The sequence below is a fragment of the Mytilus galloprovincialis genome, chromosome 9 (genome assembly GCF_965363235.1).
Source record: "Mytilus galloprovincialis chromosome 9, xbMytGall1.hap1.1, whole genome shotgun sequence".
NCBI lineage: Eukaryota > Metazoa > Mollusca > Bivalvia > Mytilida > Mytilidae > Mytilus > Mytilus galloprovincialis.
The window spans coordinates 38,824,574-38,848,901 of NC_134846.1; the positions used below are offsets into that span (position 1 = coordinate 38,824,574).

The 24,328-nt window shown below is 31.2% G+C and overlaps 1 protein-coding gene across 1 annotated transcript in view; it reads right to left on the reverse strand.

Moving 5' to 3' along the window:
• Positions 1–433: 433 nt before the first annotated feature.
• LOC143046550 (uncharacterized) overlaps positions 434–24,328 on the reverse strand; it is a 237,860-nt gene continuing 213,965 nt past the window's right edge. Inside the window, exons 67-75 of the mRNA XM_076219708.1 lie at positions 20,734–20,889; positions 18,240–18,401; positions 14,914–15,214; positions 14,387–14,495; positions 10,747–10,834; positions 8,866–9,027; positions 6,051–6,164; positions 4,966–5,080; positions 434–1,877 (exon numbers count right to left, since the gene is read on the reverse strand). Of these exons, the coding sequence (XP_076075823.1) occupies positions 1,583–1,877; positions 4,966–5,080; positions 6,051–6,164; positions 8,866–9,027; positions 10,747–10,834; positions 14,387–14,495; positions 14,914–15,214; positions 18,240–18,401; positions 20,734–20,889 (1,502 nt within the window). The 3' untranslated portion in view covers positions 434–1,582. The remainder of the gene's footprint in view (positions 1,878–4,965; positions 5,081–6,050; positions 6,165–8,865; positions 9,028–10,746; positions 10,835–14,386; positions 14,496–14,913; positions 15,215–18,239; positions 18,402–20,733; positions 20,890–24,328) is intronic.

Genomic DNA, 24,328 nt, shown 5'->3' on the forward strand with positions numbered 1-24,328 from the left:
ACTCGTGTTTCCTGGAGAGAAAACTTTAAAATACACAGTTGAACAAATAGCAACACTATTCTATTAAAGCTTCATTTCTAACTATACAACAGAAATATCATGTCTCTCCAATCATGATGTTGGTGGAATAACACTCCCTTTTATTTTCTGTTGTAATATCTTTTATATATGTTTTTTGTTGCACTTCAGTGTTCTGTTGTTTCATCATCTTATAGTTGATGTGTTTCCCTTGGTTTTAGTTTGTAACCCAGATTTGTTTTCTCTCAATCCATTTATGACTCTAGAACTAATGTTGCCTTTATTTATATCAAGAAATGAAATAACTGCCTTCAAACTTTTAAAGGTGAGCACCAATATGAAAAATCTTATAAGAGAAAGTAGAACAGAACAATATCAGTGAAGAGTGGACACTTAAACACAAATCAAACATAACTGATGATTTAATATGGAATTTTATTACAAAAATCAAATTTTTATAATATATTATATTAATATATTGATCTATATAAAGAACACATTAAATTGTATATTTATTGCATAAAAGACGTTAATGGGACTAAATAAGTGTTAGTATATATATGATTATAGTACATCTTTTGGTGAAATAACTACACCCTATATTCGACATATTTCACATCAAATCTCATTCTTTCCAGGAAAGTATTTAACAGCGTTAACATCTGAATCACTATATAAGATAGAAACAAATATTATCTGTAAAGTGTTTTCATGAAATACATGACCTTCCTTACATATTGTAAAATTACCAGTAACAGTGAATCAAGCATTCTTCAAATTAGTTTAATTTGGTGTCATCAAGCAAAAGAATAAAAACCTTGCAGATCAGAAAAGGTTCAAACAACTATTGTTGAAAAAATCAAGTTAAATCAAAGAGTGTTTTTTTTTTTTACCTTAATCAGTTTGTTTCGAGTAAAAAACAAACAAACAAAAATTCCCCAAAAATCACAAATACATTTTCATCATTTTTTAAATTGCATTATTTTGTAACCTTGATTTTTATTTCCATAAAAAACAATAACAATATGTTGTATGATTGCCAACAAGACAACTATCCACCAAAGTTCAAATGATGTGGATGTGCTATTTTCATATTTTAACTACTTAATAGTGAAGTCTATCTACTAGAGCATTGTGAAAAGTTACTTTTTCTTATAAAAGTTGCTGAATACTGAAGACTTTTTTGTTTTATAATTTTACTTGATTCAATACATTTTTTTAATATTGATAATTTCTTCTGTCATCTGACTTAATAATGTTCCATTTCAAATGTTCACTTAATGGTTTAACATTTTCTAGCTGCAAAACAACTAAACCTGTAGAACTCTTCACTTTTTCAACATGAGATGATAAAACAACTTACAAGATTTGATTATAAGCTCAAAACAAAATACAAATATCTTTACATTTTCCTAATAATTATATAAAACTTGGATACACACTGCATGACATAAATACATTCAACTGGTATATTTCCAATATTGTGAGTTTCATTATTTTTTTCAAGTCAACATAGCTGACTAAAATTTTGTTACAATTTCGTATAAAACCTAAAGTTTTAAGTTTATGTCTGTGCTGCTGCATGCCATTCATGAGTTTGCCGTCTTGGTGATTCTTTTGGCGTTCCTCTTGGTTGATAGTAATCCTCGTCGCTTTCAAAGGCTCTGATTTGTTTCTGTGCCATATATGGTGCATACGGATCATGATCATATGGATCTGATCCCCAATTATAGGGATAGGCTGCAAGCATTCGTCGTGGATAAGCACTATTATCATACATGGGATTTCTATACGGAGCATCACTTTCCATATCATATGTACGATTAAACTTTTTCCTTTCAAGATCATCAGCTCCGCTTCTACAAAATAAAATTAGAAAGATCATATCATAAGGAACATGTGTACTAAGTTTCAAGTTGATTGGATTTCAACTTTATCAAAAACTACTTTGACCAAAAACTTTAACCGGAAGCCGGACAAATGAACGAATGAACGGACGGACACACAGACCAGAAAACCCAATGCCAATAAATGGGGCATAAAAACAAGAATGTGTCCATAGTACACTGATGCCCTGTCCACACAATCATTTTCTATGTTAAATGGACCTTGTAAATGGGGTAAAAACTCTTATTTGGCATTAAATTAGAAATATCATATCATCAGGAACATGTGTACCAAGTTTCAGGTTGATTGGACATGATAACTTGTCCGAGATATTAATGATAATAACCTATAGTAAAAGTTTTATAAAAATCAGGCCTGAATAGTACCTGTGAGAGCACTTTCATGGCCATTTTCTATTTCCAAGGGACATAACTCTTTTAAAATAAAGTTGATCATCCACCATTTTATAACTTGTCAGAAGATATTAAACTAAAGTATAAATTTCATAAAAATCTGTCAAGAATTGTACCAGTGAAAAGGCTATTCATGCCATTAAGGCATTTCATAATTTTTTAATATTTCGAAGGGACATAACTCTTTTAAAAAAAGTTGATCATCCCCCAATTTTAGAACTTGTCAGAGATACATTTGTATTGCTGATATTAACCTATAGTGTAAGTTTTATAAAAATCTGACAAGAATTGAACCCGAGAGACATTTTCCATAAATTTTATATTTCCAAGGGACATAACTTTTTTTTTAAAAGTTCATCATCTCCAATTTTAGAACTTGTCTGCGATATTGCTGATAATAAATAGCCTATAAGATAAGTTTTATAAAAACCTGACAATAATTGTACCAAAACTAATACTAACAAGGCCATTTTCATAAATTTAATATTTCTGAGGGGCATTATGATTGCCTCAAGCAAATATCCATGAATTTAATTTATTAAGGAGCATAACTCTTTTTTAAAAAGTCGATCGTCCACCGTTTTAGAACTAGTCCAATATATTGCGGATATTAATGTGGTAGAAAGGAATTAAGCATATTTTTGTAATTTTAAATTTGTGTATATTGATTGAATTTATTATTAGTTACAAATTGAACAGTATTTAATTTGTTCAGTCTTAATACTGTTGAACTGACCAGTGTACCTGTTTGTCTGTTACCTTGATTTCTATATTTAGAATTTTAATTAGGGCTATATTTCTTTATGGATAGTGATTTTGGTCACATGTTCTTTTTGGAGGGAAATTTCTATTGTTGTGGACCCTCTCATTTCAACTGTCTTACTGAGCATTTATATTTCATAATTCTGGAGTTTGTAAATTGGCTTGATATATATCTTGCTGTATTTATTGCTGAAGCTTTGGGAATAGGAATAACTACTTTACAGGTCAGTTTTATATACTTTTCTTACATTAAAATCATTTTTAAAAAGATTGATAAATGATTAAAATATTAAATAATCCTAAATAATAGATGATATATAATTGAGTGAAATGATTTTAAATAGGAAGAAAGAGTTTTCTTGTGTATAAATAAGAAGCAATTTAAAATAGTTAAATATTCATCTTAAACCTTTATTAAGTTTTAGTATTTAAGGGAAAAGATTTTCTTTTTTTTAATTTGTGTTCATATAATGAAGTCATATTGTAGACATGGAACACAATAGTTATAAATTCATATTTATCTTCAGGGTAATATTTGATGCAGCCACACACATATGATGTTCATAGTCTTGTGACCTTCAAATTAGCACTTGAGGTAAGCAAAGAGATGTATTATGTAGCTTTATAATTTGCTTATTTTGCTTATTATACTCTGCTTAGTTGCTGCATGTAGATATTTTAATGCTTTACTGTTTTGCTTGATTTATTAATATTTATGGAATTCATATGAGTATATATTATTTACATGATAACAGAATATTTATCTCGACTAAGTTTATGAGATGCATAAACTAATACATGTAAGACACAATTTTATGTTGAGTCCTTGAGACAGTAAATATAGATGTAAGCAACAAATACAATATATATATCAGCATTAATAGCTGAAAAATAGTGATTATCATGAATTTTTCTGAGTCCCATAGCTAAAATTAGCTTAAAACTTTGTATAATTCAGAGGAGTAATGGCCTAATAATCTAATTTTTATAGTTTCTTCTTAATATGTTGAACTGTTACACCACTCTTGCAGGTTAGGCTGAGGGTTAGTTTGCCTTCAAACTACTTCAACCCTGCCACATTCTGTATGTGCCTGTCCAAAGTCAGGAGCCTATTAATCAAAGGTTGTTTGTTACTGTATATCTTTTTTTGTTTTTGGTTCATTTTGTACATAAATGAGGATAATCTTTTTCTCTTTTGAATTGTTTTACATTTGTCATTTTGGTGCCTTCACTGACTATGTAGTATGGGTTGTAGAAGGCTGTACAGTGACCTATAGTTGTAAATTTCCATGTCATTTGGTCTCTTGAAGAGATTTATCTTATTGGTAAACATACCACATCATCTTTTTATAATTGAAAGTAATGTAACTGTAACAAAAATTAAGATGATACAATACTACATCAAAAATAATCCTCATTATAAAAAAGAATCTCCAAAAAATTATAGAATTTATTAATAAAAAATATGTTTTGAAATTCAAATAATGTTAAATAATGTGTTGAAAAATATTTTGTATGCAATTCTGATTATCAGAAAATTACTGCAATTAAAAAACCATGCACTTTCATTGTTTCATAATTAATTTTTGAAAAAAAAGCTGCATTGTTTCAAAATGTTTTACAACATTAAAAATAAAGCTTGAATTTGAATGTTTATTTTAATATTAGCTGTCATTAGCACAGAAGAATAAAGAAATTATAAAACATACATAAATTAACCCCTACCTGGATCTTATAAATAGCTGTACTTTAAAAAAATTACTTATTGCTTATTCCATTAGTTGATCCCAAATATGCCCAACTTTATGATGTAATCATATTAGATGGTATAAAATTAAATTGCACCTGGAAGAACCAGAATGACAGTACTCTGGACAATACTTACTTTACACCATAAAATCTACTGCAGACAATGACAACAATCAGTATGATGACAAGAAGACCAACTCCCCCTCCTACAGCTCCTCCTATTATTGCTGTATTTGATGATGTCTTCTCAGCTACAAAAAAAATAAAAATTTGCAATTACCTTTATTTTATGACTTAACCAATACTTCCCCATTAAAGAAATATATAAATAATAGAAGACAGCAGAATTTTCTAATAAACATATAACCCTATACCCTTACCTTATAAGCCTCTACCCACTGTTGTAACAATTTGTTCTTGATTCAAGACTGTTCTTATTTATATGTTAAATATTATCCTTCTTTCAGTATCCAAATTATTAGAATATCTTGTAGAAGTAACAAGTCAGAAATTGCTTGAGTGGGTTGGGGAAACGTTAAATGAAAATTCAACAAATTATTCACGGCATGCCTCAGAATACAATTAATTCCCTTTGTTCAGGGTCTAGGAATATAGTTCCCAATTATTATACGGGGTATTTCTTCTTAAGTATTCTGACAACTGTTTTCTTTCACATGTTTACCATTTAAGTGGTCCTATAAGTTGCATATATATTGAAATAAGTAAAACATGTGGAAAAATTTATTGTTGAAGTTGAAAGTAGTGATTTTGCCAAAATGAAAGTACTGGGTAGAAATTAGCCTTGGTAATTTATTTAAGATTCAAATCCTACCATTGGCATATTAATATGGCTCTCAAAAGAAAAAAACACTGATGGATTGTCCTGGGACAAGCATATTTTATTCAAATAATAATGGTCTATAAGCAGTTAACTTTATTTCATGTTTGAAACGGTGCTAATTTAAAAAAAAATTTCGTTCAATTTTACTTTTACCAAAAAATGCATTGCAACCAATGGGAGGATTATTGTGTTCTGAGGCCTGCAGTGATCCTCCGCTAGTTCAAACACAAGAAGCAATGCTTTTCTTTCTTTTATAGTTCTTTTTTGTTTTTCTGCACCTCATAAAATAACCATATACATTCTTTCAAAAGACAGATACAACATATGTTTTATAAAAGAAATGACATGTCATTGTTAAAGCTTAATGAAATTAAGTGTACCTTTGGAACTACATCTGGACCCTTCATAGTTATCTCTGCATGTACAGTATTGAGAATATTGATCTGCATGACAAGTACCAAAATTACAATACGTAGGAGTCTTGTCACATATCGCTGTAAAAAAAAAAATTGTTAGAAATATCTGTTTTCACAAGTAAATAAAAGGACTTACAATAACATCATGAAAAATTTTTCCAGATATTTTTTGAATAGAAGTGCAAACATTTTGGACCATTTATTAGTTCTTTTCAAACGATTTACAGAATTTCAAATGGCTATTATTTTGCTTGGTCACATTGGCAATAAAACCACATTTTCTGATTTATCTTTATAAGCAATAAACTTTATTGATAATCAAAGCGCTGTAAGCTCTGAAGGCAGTTAACCAAAAACCAGGCAAACGTAATTATGTGCAGTGGCGGATCCAGAAATTTACATAAGTGGGGGCCCACTGCCTGCCTAACAGGGGACCTGCTCCAGTCATGCTTCAGTGATTCCCTATATAATCAACCAATTTTTTTTCTCAAAAATGGAAAGGGGGGGGGGGGGGGGGGCACTAAAAAACCCTCTAAATCCGCCTCTGATGTGGAATTAAACATTCATATATTGTACGTTTATGTTTATCTAATGAATTAATTATTAAGGCAAATAATTTATATATTATCAAGGTTTCAATAGCAATGAATATATAAATGTATATTTTTTATGTAGAGTCTGCAGTGGTACAAGTTCACAATGATTGTAGTTGTTCTAGTTGGTAGTTAATGTTGGTTTAAGTTGACTGTTTGTAGTACGTGTTGACTTAATACGAACATGTAATAGTATGAATAGACTGGTTTCCCTGTAAAGAAAACTGAGTATGTGTTCTATAGTACAATAGTTATGCGACACAAATCAGACAAATGTGCACTACTACAAGGATCAAAGGTGAGGTCTGACTGACCTGCCCATAGTAAATGTAAATGATTTGTTATATTGTCCCATACATGAATGTATATGGTGTAGGGGTGGGGATCTCGAGGGTTTTCAAGTTCTCAAACAGGAAGGGGTAGGGTGACCCCAGGGACTTCCCCTATATTTTATTTGATTTGTTATATTGTCCCATACATGAATATATATTGTTTAGGGGTGGGGATCTCAGGCCACCGTTTCTTAAGTTCCCAAACAGGAGGTGGTGGGTCACCCCATGGACTCCCCTTATATTTCATTTGATTAGTTATATATATAGTCCCATACATGAATGTATATGGTTGAGAGGTTGAGATCTCATCCGTTTCAAAGTTATCAAACAGGAGGGGGTAGAGTGGCCTAAAGGACGCCACCTATATATCATATAATTTGCCTCACTCAGGTAGTTATTTGTGAAAATAAAGTAAGAATCTTCCAGCTACTTTAACTGACCCTTCAAAATTGAGAAAAAAAAATACCCCTTCAAAATTGCAGTAATATGTTTACACTTTAAAAGCATCTTACATGCATTATCAACATTTATCACTGATAAAGAAAATTTATACTGTGACAAGGAACATATATATTGTTAGATATACTGTTCCCAGCTGTCACATTGTATTGGATTTTGACATTCAAACTTGTCAAAAGTAATTTTGAGTTTCTGTTTAAAATATTTTCTGCTTTTTCTTTCTTTTACATATATCTTTTGGTTTTCAATTCTAGTGTTTATATTCATTTACCATGCATAGATGTATTTTGTCAACGCCTGGATTCGCCAAAACCCCAAAATTACCCTTATCCGCTTCCGGAATCGGATCCGAAATTGTAATTCTTTTTCACGGCAGCCATTGTCATTGTGTTCAATGTTGTTTTTGTCAGTCAGATACGATTTTACTCGTATTAACACATTTTTTGTCCGCGATTTTCTGTATATAGCTAGCGATTGAACAAAATTGACATCGCTGTCATGAATAATAATGATTAAAATAAGTTTTGAGATCGTTTATTTGGAGACTTTGGCGAAAAGGTTTGCAAAGCTATTTTTTATTTTCTTTCAAGTGGAACTGAGACTACTATAACTGTGATATAGTTGTCTCAGAGTGGAAGACCCGTTGAGCGTGGCTAGTAACCAAGTCGAAAGTGGAAGGTCGCGGACCTCGGACCACCGCTAATTTGAACCCCTGCCTCCAAATTGAAAAGATACGAATTTCGTCTTCTAATTTGAAATTGCCGCCAACAGCATGAACAGTTGAACTTATTATATAATAGACTACTGACGTAGTTGTACTATATATTGACGACAAACAATATTCCTACGACTTTTGCCATTTGGGAAATCTGAACTACTTGTCTTAAAAGATTTTCAGCGATTAAATATTTCGTACAATTGATTTTTGACATCTTAGCCAAAAGCACAGGCGATAATAAACTACATAAGAATTCCTAATGAGTACTACTTCCTATGTGCAACTTCAAAAGTTTTGGGTGAATCGACGATCATTTAAGGTTTTTCTAGTCATATTTTTTGTAATCCAGAATTAAAAGTATTAAAAAAGTGTTCAATTAGTTATATAACATAGTAGCCAGCTAGATAATAACAATGGCAAGTATTTCAGCATTTATTGGGTAGACCACAAATCTAGGGTGCTCGCATAATGCAGATTAACTGCATAAAAATTGATGAACAATTCTTGAATAACCACAATGAAAACATCTAAAAGCAGTACAGAAATATCATAAATATCAAGTTTAACAGTTCAGATGATTTTATAATCCATTTATAAGTTATTGAGGACTTAAAGAGATCCATGGAACAACATATATTTGTCTTTTTTAATGATTACGTATAACATGTTGTACTTACAAATACACTGACTTGAACTAATTGATCCTGTAGCCAGGGTATACTTCATTACAGAACCAGAACAATCTTTACACGTTGTTTGACCTGTTTCATCTTGGTATGTATTCACTTCACAGTCAATACACTGAGAAGAACTTGATTTTGTTCCTTTTGGACAAGGCTCTAAAAACAAAAGTTTGTAACATTTTAAATTTATGTTGTTGGATGATTTTGTATTATCACCATGCAAAGGCATTATTAAGTGTGGAATGTATTTTTCACTTTTATTACTAGCATCCATTTAAGGTAGCACAATACAAAGATTTTGTCTCTCCCAATCAGACATCTTTAAACTGATGTAATTCATTTCATCCTTCTTTAAATTTTATAAATGAGGTACCAAAAGAAAGAAGAAAGATTAATCTTTCAAATTGTGATAATTTCATTATGACATAATTATTACATAATTAATTATTATGTAATTAGTTGCTATATTGTGATGTCCACACTTGAATGAATTTAGCTTCTTTGTCAAAATATTTTATAGATTCTTGTACAACACAGCTTGACCTCCAAAACTGTGTCTCAGATTTCCAAAAACATCAATAGAACAAATTTTATACCCAATTGAATTTAGTGGTCTCTTATGAATTGATGGTTTCATTGAAGGTTTATGAGAGAATGAAATACAATAGCAAAAAAATCTGAGACACAGTTTTGGAGGTCAAACTGTGGTGTGCAAAAATCTATAAAATATTTTGGGATGCTATGAATAACAAAGAAGCTAAATTCATTCAAGTATAGACATCACAATATGGCAACTAATTACATAACAATTAATGATGTAATAATTATGTCATAATGAAATTATCACAATTTGAAAGATTAATCCTTCTTCTTTCTTTTGGTACCTCATTTAAAAAATTTAAAGAAAGATGAGTGGAATTACATCAGTTTAAAGATGTCTGATTGGGATGAAAAATCTTTGTATTGTGCTACCTTAACTATATTCTTGGACAGTGAACAATAGTGAACCCTGTAATGGAGGAATATATGTTTACCATTAGTAATCAAACAATGGAAGTCCCAAAACTGAAAGACAAGAATAACTAGACAGCCCCCATTGTAAATAAAATGTCATAAAAAATTTGTATTTTTACCATAGGACATGGGGTTGTCAACTGAAACCAAATTTTTTGATATTCACCTTTGCCCTTGGAAATTGTATATATATATTATGATACATCCTCTGGTGTTGGTTAATATACATTTCAAGTATAAACTTTGAAATCAAAACAGTTCTCAAGATATAGAGCTGACACAATTTGTTACAGACTGGTCACTATATAATAGGACAACTTGCCACTAGGTGGGGCCCTAATTATGAAAATTTTTGAAATCAAAAGTGAAGTAACAGGTTTTAAAATTGCATAAAATTAAAATGAATAAAAAACAATTAAAACTTGTATTTGATAATAATTCTGTTTGAACTCTAGAAAATTCACTTTATTTAACTCAATTGTAGAAGCCTGTTAAAATAATTATTTTCTTCAGATTAGTACAATAACTGTATAGAATAGCAAGTTTGAAAAAAAACTAGTTCAAAACTGACAGAGTTGTCAAATTTTATGTTATTTTGTATATTCATTACTTGTATCATAGAAATGGCTCTCCTATATTTTCATAAATTGAATCAAATTAGTTGATAAACTTCACAATTAAGAACAAATAGCAAAATAAGAAGTGCACCACCATAAGATTTTTACTTCATCAATTACATTTTTACAGTCATATAAACCCTAAAATCAGATTAAGAAAAAGAAAAAAAAAATCTATTTTATATTTAAATTTTTTTGGCTCCGCAGGTGTACATCATTAAAATGCATGTAGAAAAAACCTTACCACAGTTGGAATTAATCTGGGTTTGACCAGTTGGACAAATTTTAATTGTACGATTCACTCTTGCGCTCAGTGGTGTTAAGATTGGTATCTGAAACAGAAATAGATTCTTGAAATACCTGTGATTAATGTATTTTTGGTTCAAATATTGTCTACTGTAAAAAAAAAAAAGCTGATCAGAGAGAATTAAAAGTCAACAAAAATGTATAATTTAAACAAAAGGCTTCCTATATATGCCATAATTTTAGTTGAGCCTGCGCAGAAAACTAGAAATAGGGAAAGTGATCTGGCAGTGGCGGCAGCTTTAGCTAACTTCTTAAAAGCTTTATATTTTAGAAGGTGGAAGACCTGGATGCTTCATATTTTGTATATGGATGCCTCATGTTACGAAGTTTCCATCAGTCACATGTCCATTGTCCTTGACTTCATTTTCATGGTTCAGTGACTACTTGAAAAAAAAGTTAAGTTTTTTTGTAATGTTAAATTCTCTCTTATTATAAGTAAAGTCCATTTGACTTCTATAAATCTTAAAAAAATAATTCTTAAAAATTCATTTTTAATGATAAATATTTTTTTTCTTCATGTATGTTAATGTATGATGTATACAAACTCTGACTATGAATATCATAATTTTAAACCTATAATCAAGAAAGTTACTCATTAGGTCTCTATGTTACTTCAATTTATTTTAATATAAAATACTCAATGGAGTACGTATGAGTAGTGTAACAGCCTTCCATTCAAAACAAAAACATTAGACATGTGCTCTTAACCTGTTTCATTGTACCATGTGACTTTACTCATTTAAATAACTCTGGTCATGTGTGCATGCTTTTGTATTTCTCATTGAATACAGAAAGCTCAGTAATCACATGACCAGAGTTAGTTGACCATGAAATTGGGGTCAAAACTATAATTTGGCATTTAAATTAGAAAGATCATATCATGGGGAACATGTGTACTAAGTTTCAAGTGGATTGGACTCAAACTTCATCAAAAACTACCTTGACCAAAAACTTTAACCTGAAGTCGGACGAACGAACGGAGGCACAGACCAGAAAACATAATGCCCCTCTACTATCGTAGGTGGGGCATAATAATAATTCCAAGTTCAAATAATAGCCTGTTTATTTAACTTTCATTAATGATTGAACAAAAAAAAATAATACTTTTGATTTTTTATATATCTTGTAGCTAGTGCCCCTTTAAAAGTTATTCCCAAATAAGTTTATGCTACAACTCCTAGTATGAATAAACAGCTGTGCCATGAGCAGATGAAACGCCTGTAGTCTTGTAAGTTTTAAGCAATAATCATTAATATTTTCTGAGATACAGCGCAACATGTGAAACTAGAGGCTCTTAAGAGCCTGTGTCGCTCACCTTGGTCTATATGCATATTAAACAAAAGACACAGATGAATTCATGACAAAATTGTGTTTTGATGATGGTGATGTGTTTGTAGATCTTACTTTACTGAACATTCTTGCTTCTTACAATTATCCCAATTTATAATGAACTTGGCCCATTATTAACAGAGGAAAATATTTTGTTCAAATTTACAAAATTATTAAAAATTGACTATAAAGGGCAATAACTCCTTAAGTGGTCAACTGACCTTTTTGGTCATGTTGACTTATTTGTGGATCTTTCTTTGCTGAACATTATTGCTGTTAACAGTTTATCTCTATCTATAATAATATTCAAGATAATAACCAATAAACAGCTGCGCCATGAGCGCATGATACGCCCGACGTCTTATGTGGAAGTCTTATGCAATAATCATAAATAGTTTATGAGAAAGTTTTAAGCAATAACCATATATTGTTTTAGAGACACGGCCATGTGAAACCCCCCACCCTTTTTTTTTTACAAAAACTAAATATTACCAAAATAAAATTTTGAATCAAAAAGTATACAGATCTTTAGATTAATATATCAAAGAATTGTGTAAAGTTTAAAGCAATAATCATAACTTATTTTTGAGATACGGCGCGACATGTAAAAAACCCTCCCCTGTTTTACAAAATACTCAATAACTCAAAAATAAAATTTTGAATAATCACCAAAAAGTATACAGATCTTTAGATTAATAGAACAAAGAAGTGTGTAAAGTTTTAAGCAATAATCATAAATCGTTTTTGAGATATGGCACAACATGTAAAAAAAACCCTCCCCCTTTTTTAAAAAATACTAATAACTCAAAAATGAAATTTTGAATCATCACCAAAAAGTATACAGATATTGAGATTAATATAACAAAGACATGTGTAAAGTTTTAAGCAATAATCATAAATAGTTTTTGAGATATGGCGCGACATGTAAAAAAACCCTCCCCCTTTTTTACAAAATACTCAATAACTCAAAAATGAAATTATGAATCATCACCAAAAAGTATACAGATATTGAGATTAATATAACTAAGAAGTGTTTAAAGTTTTAAGTCATAATCAAGAATCGTTTTTGAGATACAGTGCGACATGTGAAAAAACACACCCGTTTTAGTCATAAAGTGCTGTAACTCAAAAAGTTTTAATCTTATTTTCACCAAAAAGTATACAGATCATTTGACCATAATAAGAAACAACTATATTTAGTTTCATGAAATTTGGATAAGTCGTTCTCAAGTTACGGTGCGACATGTTTACGCCGGACGGACGGACAGACAGACAGACGGACGGACACGGACATTTGTATACCATAATACGTCCCGTCAAAATTTTGACGGGCATATAAAATCAGCAAAATTTCCTTAAAAATTACCAATTCAGGGGCAGCAACCCAACAACTGGTTGTCGGATTAATTCAAAAAATTTCAGGGCAGATAGATCTTGACCTGATAAACAATTTTACCCAAGTCAGATTTGCTCTAAATGCTTTGGTTTCAGAGTTATAAGCCAAAAATCTACATTTTACCCCTATGTTCTATTTTTAGCCATGGTGGCCATCTTGGTTGGTTGGCCGGGTCACGCCACACATTTTTAAAACTAGATACCCAAATGATGATTGTAGCCAAGTTTGGTTAAATTTGGCCCAGTAGTTTCAGAGAGGAAGATTTTTGTAAAAGTTAACAACGACAACGGACGCAAAGTGATGAGAAAAGCTCACTTAGGTGAGCTAAAAACCAATTCAAACCTGATACAAATATCAAAAGTTGACATCTCTAATTTGTGCGTGTTCCTAATGCAAAGTTTGATTAATATAAAGGAAAAACATATGGACAATATTTTTGATAGTTAGTTGTAAAAAAAACCCAACAAATTAACATGACCCTTTAATGGATGCTTTCAGATCTTTCATAAGTGAAAAACAAAATAGTAATAGACATGATAGAGCACAGTGGAAGATCTTTGTTTAATATTCAGATTTAATGATTTTTAACCAATATATACCATGCACACCTAGCTTTCAAATTCACCAAATTCCATAAAAATCGAACCTATTAGTGTCAACCAAGAATAAAAATCATGTCTACCTATTGTTTAGTTTTTGTGTGGTATAAATACTAGGACAATGGAACAAACATTTGGCTCAATTTGTCTTTCTGTGAGTAAATAGATTGTAATGAAATAACTGATTTACACTCAAAGAATCAGCAAGTACAAGGTACAGACAGGTAGTATACCGTAATAAATAAATAACTTACACCATCATCAGTTAAAGGGGTGTACTGATCCTGGTTAATGGTCAGATCTTCTTGAAGTACACTCACAGTAGGTCTAACATTATTTGTTCCATTACTTGTCACAGTTGCACTGAAATATAAAAATACATCACTGATAACAATTTTAACTTTAGTTATACTGGGTTTTTTTTCAAAAATCTTAAAATAACAAGACAAATACTGCATGGTTCTTGACCAGCTTGGCAATCTGCTATTAGGTAAACAGTGCCATACACATTGGACAGTTCTGAATTGTAAGAATATATTGTCAATTATCAATTTATTAGGTGCAGCCAATCATAATGCATGAATGTGTTAATTTCAAAGAGTAATGAAAATTCTTTACTGTTGATTCATTATTATATGTTGGATACCAATTTTCTTGGGTATAGGTGAACTATGAACTTAAATATTTCGAAAAACAATAAAGAACTGGTAAACAATAGATGAAACTGAATCTTCAATTTGAAAAAAAAAAAAATCTAATCAAAATGTAAATAGAAACTCACGGAACATCTGGTACTTGAACACTAAAAGATAACTGATTATCATCTACAGCTCTTCTTCTTCTACCAGAGGTTGTATACTTAGTACAAGTTGTTATACTGATGACCAAGAGTTTGACATTTGTACAGCCAGAAGTACACAGCAGTGGATAAGTCGTTTTAAGTGTTTCAAGTCGTTTTATAATTGTTGTCCTGACAAGTTCCCTGAAGTTAGTCAGTGCATCTTGATCAAAACAATCAAATGTTGCACGGAATACAAATTCCATCTCAATAGTGGAAGGCAGCGGTGGAGCAGAAGTAGTAACTGAAACAAAACTCAAGATATAGATTTATAAATGTCAATACTATTTTGATGCTAGCAGTAATATAGCTCACCATTTCAAATTGTTGTGTGATGATTTTTTTTTTAAATTCATTCTAATTATTAGAATTTTTCAAATCTACTTACAGATCATGGTAAATTGATATACTGAAGATTTAGTAAGTTTTGGGAGATACAATTTTGTGAGTTTTGCCAAAGTTGAATACAAACCAATATGATGTACTTTGCCTAACATTTTTATTCACAAAATCCACAAAAATATGTATCCCAGGAATAATAATGTGGATATGTTCCAGACCATATGAGTATTTGGACCATACATGTATGGTCATATGAGTATATACTCTTTTGATTATTATCAGACCGGACCTAATGAGTATTTGGACCATATGGATATTTTTTCAAATATGCATTAGTACCGTTTCAATGATACAATAAACTTTATAATTCAAAGGCTACATAACCATTAAATATTGATGCCATGGTTAGTTTTCATTGCTACTTGTATTCTTGTATTTATGCATAGGGTGAAATTTATTTCCACACGGTACTAGTCGCCATACCATAACTTTTCTGTATTAGCTTGTCTTGGTTGTGCACAATCCTTTGTAGTTACACTTTTTGCTCCCGAGTGAAAAGTTAACCTTCTTATCAGCTTCTTGCAGTGATGACGAGAGGTCTTGATAATTCCATTACGGTTCTTTTAAGAAATTTTGGAAAATATCTTCCAAGGTCGACATGTTGCCATTTTTAAAAGCTTAATAACAAATCGACAATTAGGTATAAAATGTATAAAATCAAATACGTGATACTGCTTATTTTTATTTAGTTAATCTTTTTATATTCATAATATAATAAAATGACCTTTGGTATCATCTTTTTAATGACGTGACAACTAGAAAAGCCACAACTTTTAAAGAGTTAAGTATTAACTGTAAACTTATTAATAAAACCAACCATACGCGTATGGTCAGACCATATGAGTATATACCGATACGGTCATGATCATACGCCTATGGTCCCAATACTCATATGGTCCGGAACAGATATAGATAGTATATTCATTTGAAAATATTTTTACACTTTACAACCCTGACCAGTTATTCAGTCCATTCCTTTGTTAAGGATGTATTCTTTTGAGGTTTCAGTCTTGTTAAAATCAGGAATGATTTCCAAAACATGAATAAACATTGAGGGCACAAAGAATGATAAAAGATGAGGGCAGGCACGTTGAATGTATGGAACACACACACAGAATGGATGATGAAGGATGAATGCACCGAAAATAGGTCAGTTTGAATTTTAGATGGTCTGCACAGCAAGTAGTTTTTCAGGAATACAATTTACAAATTTTATAAGCAATTTGGTAAGTGTCATCATCAAAAATGTTGAGAAAACAAGGGAGGGTACATGTACAAAGAAATGATTTTACCAAAGAATCGCATATCAATTTTTTTCTTTTTTAAATTCTTAAATATGTACTTTTTCAAAAATTTATTACAAAGAAGTTGAAATAATATGCTTTTTGTTCTAAAATAAGAAAAAATCCCAAATTTACAAAATTGACAGCATGGTCAATTCGAAACAATAAGCAACAAAGTTTTATAAAATTTTCTAATATTAATACCAACCTATAGTTGTTTATTTAAATTTATGCAGATTGGTCATCTTCATCTTAAATGAAAGTATGACACAAAGTTTAATTATGAAATTGTGAATTTTTTGAAGATATAAACCCCAAAAACTACTAAAAGGGTAAAAATTTATGAAAAACATTAAATCATATACAAAAGAGCCAGAATCTCTCACCTTTAATTTTTGCTTAAATCTTTCATCAATGATTTTTTTGCTTTTCAATATATATTTATGAGTGGCTTAAAAATTTCAATTAAATGTTCTTTGCATCTGTCATCTATTCTTCCAAAGCCAAAAAAAAATGCATATTACCATATGTTTCATTTTAGGGCTATTCCAGAAAAAAATGTATGGGGGGGGTTGGAAGGCACTTTGTAAAATAATACATGGGTGATGGGTATCAGAGCAACTTTTCACGCTATAATGCACTATAATTCTCAATTACAATTGTCTGGGTGGTGGGTGCTGACAAAAACTGCCTTCCAACCCTCCCATACATTTTTTTCTGGAATAGCCCTTAGCCATAATGGCCATGTTTTTTGAAGAAACAGAAAATAAAATAAAAAAAATTATACTAGATACTCTGAAACTCACTCAACCCAAATTGGCTGAAATGAATTCAGCAGTTTCAAAGGAGAAGATTCTAAAAAGTAGGGAAACTTTGAAAAAATTCTTAAAATTACCTTTAAAAGGCAATAACTCATTAAGGGGTCAATTGACAATTTTTGTCATATTAAGTTATTTGTAGATCGTTATTTTGTTAAACATTTTTGCTGTTTGGATTTTATCTTTATCATAAATAATATTCAAGATAATAACCCAAAGCTGCAAAATTTCCTTAAAATTAGTGGCAACAACCAAACAACGGGTAATTAGATTCATCAGAAAATTTCAGGGCTGATAGAACTTCATCTAATAAACACATATACCACTGTCAGATTTGCTCTAAAATCTTTGGTTTTTGAGATATAAGCCAAAAACTGCATTTTATCCCCATGTTCTATTTTAAGCCATGGTGGCCAATGTTTTTTTGACGAAACATTAAATTAAACACAAACTTTATTCTAGATACAGATTAAATTTGGTTGGAATTGGTTCAATAGCTGCAAAGAAGATGTTTGAAATAGTTTACACCGGACTGACCACGATCACCCAAAGTGATAGCAAAAGCTCATGATTGGAACGGTGAGCTAAAACATGTAAAAATTGGTATTTTAACTGACCATAGCAAAAAAACAAGTGCACTACCAAATAATTTTTTCTTCGTCAGCTACTTTCTTACAGAAATCTGATTAATCAGATTAATAAAAAAAAAGGTAAATTCAAGAAATGTTCGTATCCTCCAAGATGTACATCCTTAAGCAAGTCTTACCTGTATTTTGATAACATATATTAGAACCACCAAAGGCAGTTGTCTGACCACTAGGACACTTCATACATTTTTCTGTTGTAGGACGGTTTGTAATGAAGCCTTTCAGACATTTTGTACAGGTTTGAGTAGCAAAATCATACTCCTCACCATCCATACATTTCGCTAAATTAAAAAAACATATATATAAACGTTATTTTTCCAGCTTATTACAACAGAAATTTTGTCAACTTCTAGCCAGCTTTAGTTTAATTGACCGGTATTTGAATATCTTAAGGGGGTTAGTAAATTAAGAGAAGTTCTTAAAATTGCTGTTTATGTTTTAGATTAAACTATAAGTAGCAAGATAAATGTTACTGTTTCAAACTTTTACTTAATTTTTCAAACAATGTTGTTATACTTGTAATTTGCTTGCATGGTTATCTCAGATATTTTATTTTCTGATTTTTTTTACTTTTTTGGTCAACTACTATTGTTTACAATGGATGAATACCAACAAACATTGGAATTATATGAAAGATAATGATAAAATCCTAGGGCAAGGATGGAAAATACCAAATGGTAAAAAGTAACTGCAAACCAATTTATTTTTGTGGATACTTTATTTCACGTTTTACCCTACTAGTCCCCTTCGCATCTATTTAACTTCACGATTTTCTAATTTACTTGATGTAGTTTGATATGGAAAGATCCAAGTTTTACATATATGGGACGATTTGTATTTGCATTATTTTTCCACTTGCTAAAGTCGCAGAAATAAATCGCTGGCTTAAAAATAAGTTGGTTTTTAGTATATGGTCCAAGACCACAATTGTCTTCTCTTGATTTTTGTTGTCCACGTATATAGTCCCTAGTATGGACAGTGTTTTTTTTTTAATATCCCTTCCAAATGTATTTCTCCATGTTTTATGCCTCAAATAGCAAGTAGGGGGATGAAATGACAGTCCAAAAATTTGGGTCATGAATTTTAAAATAAGGTTTTGTCCAGCTGAAAAAGGTTGAAAATTAGCACTTCGGAAGCTGTCAAAAGATTTCAAGACCCCCTTGACATTAAATTGTCCATATTTTGAGTTAGAGCTGATAAAGTTTTCTATAAATTTGATATGATTTGTCCCAAAAGGTAGTACAACACACTGTAATTTTTTTTTAGAGAAAGCATAGGTGGGATTTTTTAAATTTTCATTTATTGTCTAAAAGAAATGCACAACAAAATAATTGTGGTCTCGGGCCATATGAAACCTGAAGTTTAAAATGACCTTTGTCTATAATTACTTGTTTCTTATAAATTGCAGCATTTTTTTCCCTATCTTTTCCAGATAAATCAAATGAAAGAACTTTAAGACAATTAAGTAATAGTTCTTGTAGTTTAATGTAACAAATAATGATGAAATGTTGTATTATTTTCTAAAACTTGTCTTTTCAAATACTTGTAAGGCCTTTCAGGTTTGTTTTTAATGTATATTTTCCAGGATTCCAAAAACATTGCAAGCTCGATTGTGTACATATTATATATATAATAAAGAAGATGTGGTATGATTGCCAATGAGACAACCGTCCACAAGAGACCAAAATGACACAGACAATAACAACTATAGGTCACCGTACGGCCTTCAATAATGAGCAAAGCCCATACCGCATAGTCAGCTATAAAAGGCCCCAATATGACAATGTAAAACAATTCAAACAAGAAAACAAACGGCCTTATTTAAATAAAAAAATGAAACGAAAAATATATGTAACACAAAGATAAACGACAACCACTGAATTATAGGCTCCTGACTTAGGACAGGCACATACATAAATAATGTGGAGGGGTTATAAATATAATCACAAAATTGCAAAATACTATGGTAGAACCAAACTGTACATTAGAATATTCAAAATCACAATTAACAAGAATGTGTCCCCAGTACACGGATGTCCCACTCGCACTATCATTTTCTATGTTCTGTGGACCATGAAATTGGGGTCAAAACTCTTATTTAGCATTAAAATTAGAAAGATGATATCATAAGGAACATGTGTACTAAGTTTCAAGTTGATTGGACTTGCTGGACTTCAACTTCATCAAAACCTACCTTGACCAAAAACTTTAACCTGAAGTGGGATGAACAGACATATGGATGCACGAACTGACAGATGGACGAACAGACGTACAGACCAGAAAACATAATGCCCCTCTACTATCGTAAATAACATAATTTTTTGTTTATAGATTTGTGCCTCCTTACACACATCAGGCAAATGTAATTGTTGTCCGTAATAACTGTTTGTACCATAACCCCCAAGATCAATCCCAACCTTCCTTTTGTGATATTGGAACATTCTGATAAAACTTCATAGAGATCTATTCACCTGAACTAAGTTATTGTCCGGAAACCAAGTGTGTCTTCAGACAACATGATACCAATACATGAACCCATGTAGACAAATGCAGTCAGGATATCAACATTATACCTTATTGTATCAAAATGAGGTATTACTTAGTTGAACATACCTATGCACTCTTCCTGTTTAGTAGATCCAGTTTTCTCTGTTGTGTTACCAATTCCACAGCTGACACAAGTCATTTGGGAGGGCTCACTTTGGTATGTTCCCTTCTCACACACAACACAGCCTGGAGACTGCCTTCTGTAACCTGCTGGGCAATCATCTACAAAATAACCAGACACTATTCTTCATACCCTATGGAAATTTACAGCATATTGAATATCAGTATGGTTGAACACATTTTGCATAGTCAAATATGAATATCTAAATGACAATTCAGGAAGAAGACAAAATATTTAGATTTTAGGTCATGTCACCCGTCACATACCAAACGAAATATTAATAATTTAACTTGGCCTGACGTATATGCACAATAGTAATAAATTTTGAATTACGTGATAAGAGACTACAGGAATTGAAAAATTATCATAAAAGACAAAACTATCCAGTCAGTTTAATTGGCAACGGAATAAAAAATGCATTTAGCATTCCAATCACTGAACTTAGAAAAACAGTATCAATGGATGACAAAAAAGATACACAACAATCAATTCCTTTTGTTATAACTCATAATCCATGAAATCACCAGATCTCTAATTCTGCTAAGGGAATGAAAGATCTAGTCCATGAATCACAGCTTATTGGGAGCCGTCGACAAGCACCAAATCTGAAGAAACTTTTTACACAAGCAAAATTCAGTACACAGAAGGTGGCAGAAATACAAAAATGCTGGGATCCCAGATGCGGAACTTGTGAAATGCTAGAAGTTTGACAAAGCAAAACTCTGAAATCAGGCACAGTAATAAAACCAAATAAAAGCGTGAACTGTAAATCAGAAAATATCATTTATTGTGCTACCTGTCCTACTTGTAATCAAAACTACATAGGTCAAACCAATAGACTAATTGATAGAGTGAGAGTTCACAAACAACAGATAAAGGACCCATCAATAAGAAATTCTCCATGTTCCGAACACTTTGACCAATGTGGAAAGGGACAATTTAAAATCCCTTTTTTAAGATGTAGACCTAAGATAAAACTCCATGTGAAGCCAAGGAACACTATTTTATAGAAAAGTATAAGCCGACTCTAGATAGGAAGTGAAATTTAGTCCGTAAATTAAAGTCTGTAAAATATACAAACTACCGCATGACTTTACTATTAAGTAATGTCACAAGTCGTTACTATTAACGATATATAACAATTCTGTCTGATGAACTGTAGGAGATGCGGTGAAAGTGCTAACAGAAACAATGTTTGATTTATGATGTGATTTTTTGTGTTTTTTATTTTTAAACTATATATATATATATATATATATATATATATATATATATATATACATATCCTCAAGCAAACTACATTTACTAACATTTATTGGTGGGACTCAACACAAATACAAAACAAGAGGCTGTCACAACGACAGCAAACCGGATTTATTAACATTTATTTGTGTCCTGGCAATATCACAAGAACTATAACTGATGAACGGTGAAAGTGAAAATCGTCAATATCAAATATGACCTGCATTTTGTCATCAGTATCAACATATTAAAATTTGAAAGAGCTTAGGTTGAATGGTTCATGAGTAAATGCAACAACATGAATGGAAACGCCATTTTTTATCTTTCAAGAACCATAACTCCTGAACGGTAAAACAGACAACATTTGTTTGCCGCCCACCCGACCGCCCGCTGTACATCCCCAAATCAATAACCGACATTTTTGTCACAAAAATCCGGTTAATGAATTACAAAGTGGTGATACATTAATTTTTATATACCTGTAACAGACTATTATTTGAACTTGGAATTATTTCTAATCATGGATTTTGCATAATTTCTTGTGCTTGAAATTTTTGATAAATTCCATGTTTATTTGGTATTATAATGTTTTGAGCAGTTCATAACACTTTCCATAAAATGTATTTTGTAGATAGTTATGTGCGCAGCACAGTACGTTCTATTGAAAATGTACTATCCTTTTTGTAATAGCAAGTGTTGTGCACAGCACAGTGCGTTCTATTGAAAATGTACTATACTTTTTGTAAAAGCGCAGCACAGTACGTTCTATTGAAAATGTACTATCCTTTTTGTAATAGCAAGTGTTGTGCACAGCACAGTACGTTCTATTGAAAATGTACTATACTTTTTGTAATAGCGCAGCACAGTACGTTCTATTGAAAATGTACTATCCTTTTTGTAATAGCAAGTGTTGTGCACAGCACAGTGCGTTCTATTGAAAATGTACTATACTTTTTGTAATAGCGCAGCACAGTACGTTCTATTGAAAATGTACTATACTTTTTGTAATAGCGCAGCACAGTACGTTCTATTGAAAATGTACTATACTTTTTGTAATAGCGCAGCACAGTACGTTCTATTGAAAATGTACTATCCTTTTTGTAATAGCAAGTGTTGTGCACAGCACAGTAAGTTCAATTAAAATGTACTATCCTTTTTGTAATAGCACAGCACAGTACGTTCTATTGAAAATGTACTATCCTTTTTGTAATAGCAAGTGTTGTGCACAAAACAGAACATTAAAGTACAGAATAAACATGGAATTTATTAAAAAATTCAAGCACAAGAAATTATGCAAATAATTAAAAATAATTTCAAGTTGCAATAATAGCCTGTTCTGTCCTAAACCTGGTCTATTGGTGTGGTTAATAGTTGTTTCACAGTTTTTATATAGATTAGAACTTTGGTTTTCCGGGTTTGCATTGTTTTACACTAGTCATTTTAGGGCCCTTTATAGCTTGCTGTGTACGTGGTGCAATCCAAAACTCTGTGTTGAAGGCCTTGACTAATAATTATTGACTTTTCATACATTGTGACTTGGATGGGGAGTTGTCTCATTGGAATGCATACCACATCTTATTTATCAATGTCTATATGGTAGTTTGTTTTATTTTGGCTTTGCTGCATGAAATATAAAAATTTGTAAGGGTTCTGTGGAACCCAGTGTCTCGTCTACATTTGCTGTTAATAGCTGACTCAACAAAAATGAGGGGGGAAAAATCAATAAAAATATTCCTCTCTATACTATCTTTTGACTGTAAGATGACTGTCCAAGTTTGGTAAAAGACCAGGATAGTTTATGAATCTAATGAATGTTTAAAAACTATAACTGCAGACTGTATGTAATAATAACTCGAAGATAAAGTAAGTAAAATACCAATAAACGGGTTTATCGCTATTTTGTGCATTTTTCCTTTGATCTTTTTTTGTGATAATTTTCATATCATGCTTCTCGATTGAGATGGAAAAATTATCGCTAGAAACTAAGGACACGTGGCGTTGCTAACGAAATTGACATGAAATTGACAACGTCGTCATAGGTAAAATAGCGATAAACAGATTATCATTGGTCATCTCAACTTGATTGCTTTTCTCACTTTCGCTGTACCAGCTGAAGCGAGAAAATCAATCTCGTTGAGATGATCAACGATAATCTATAAACATATACTATATACTAGCTTTTGACCATAAACAAGGATCAGTCCAAGTTTGGTACAAATCCAGGATAAAATAAAAAAGTTATTAAATTTTTTTTTTAAACTTTAGCCAAAGAGTGAATGTATTGTATCATGGAAAAAA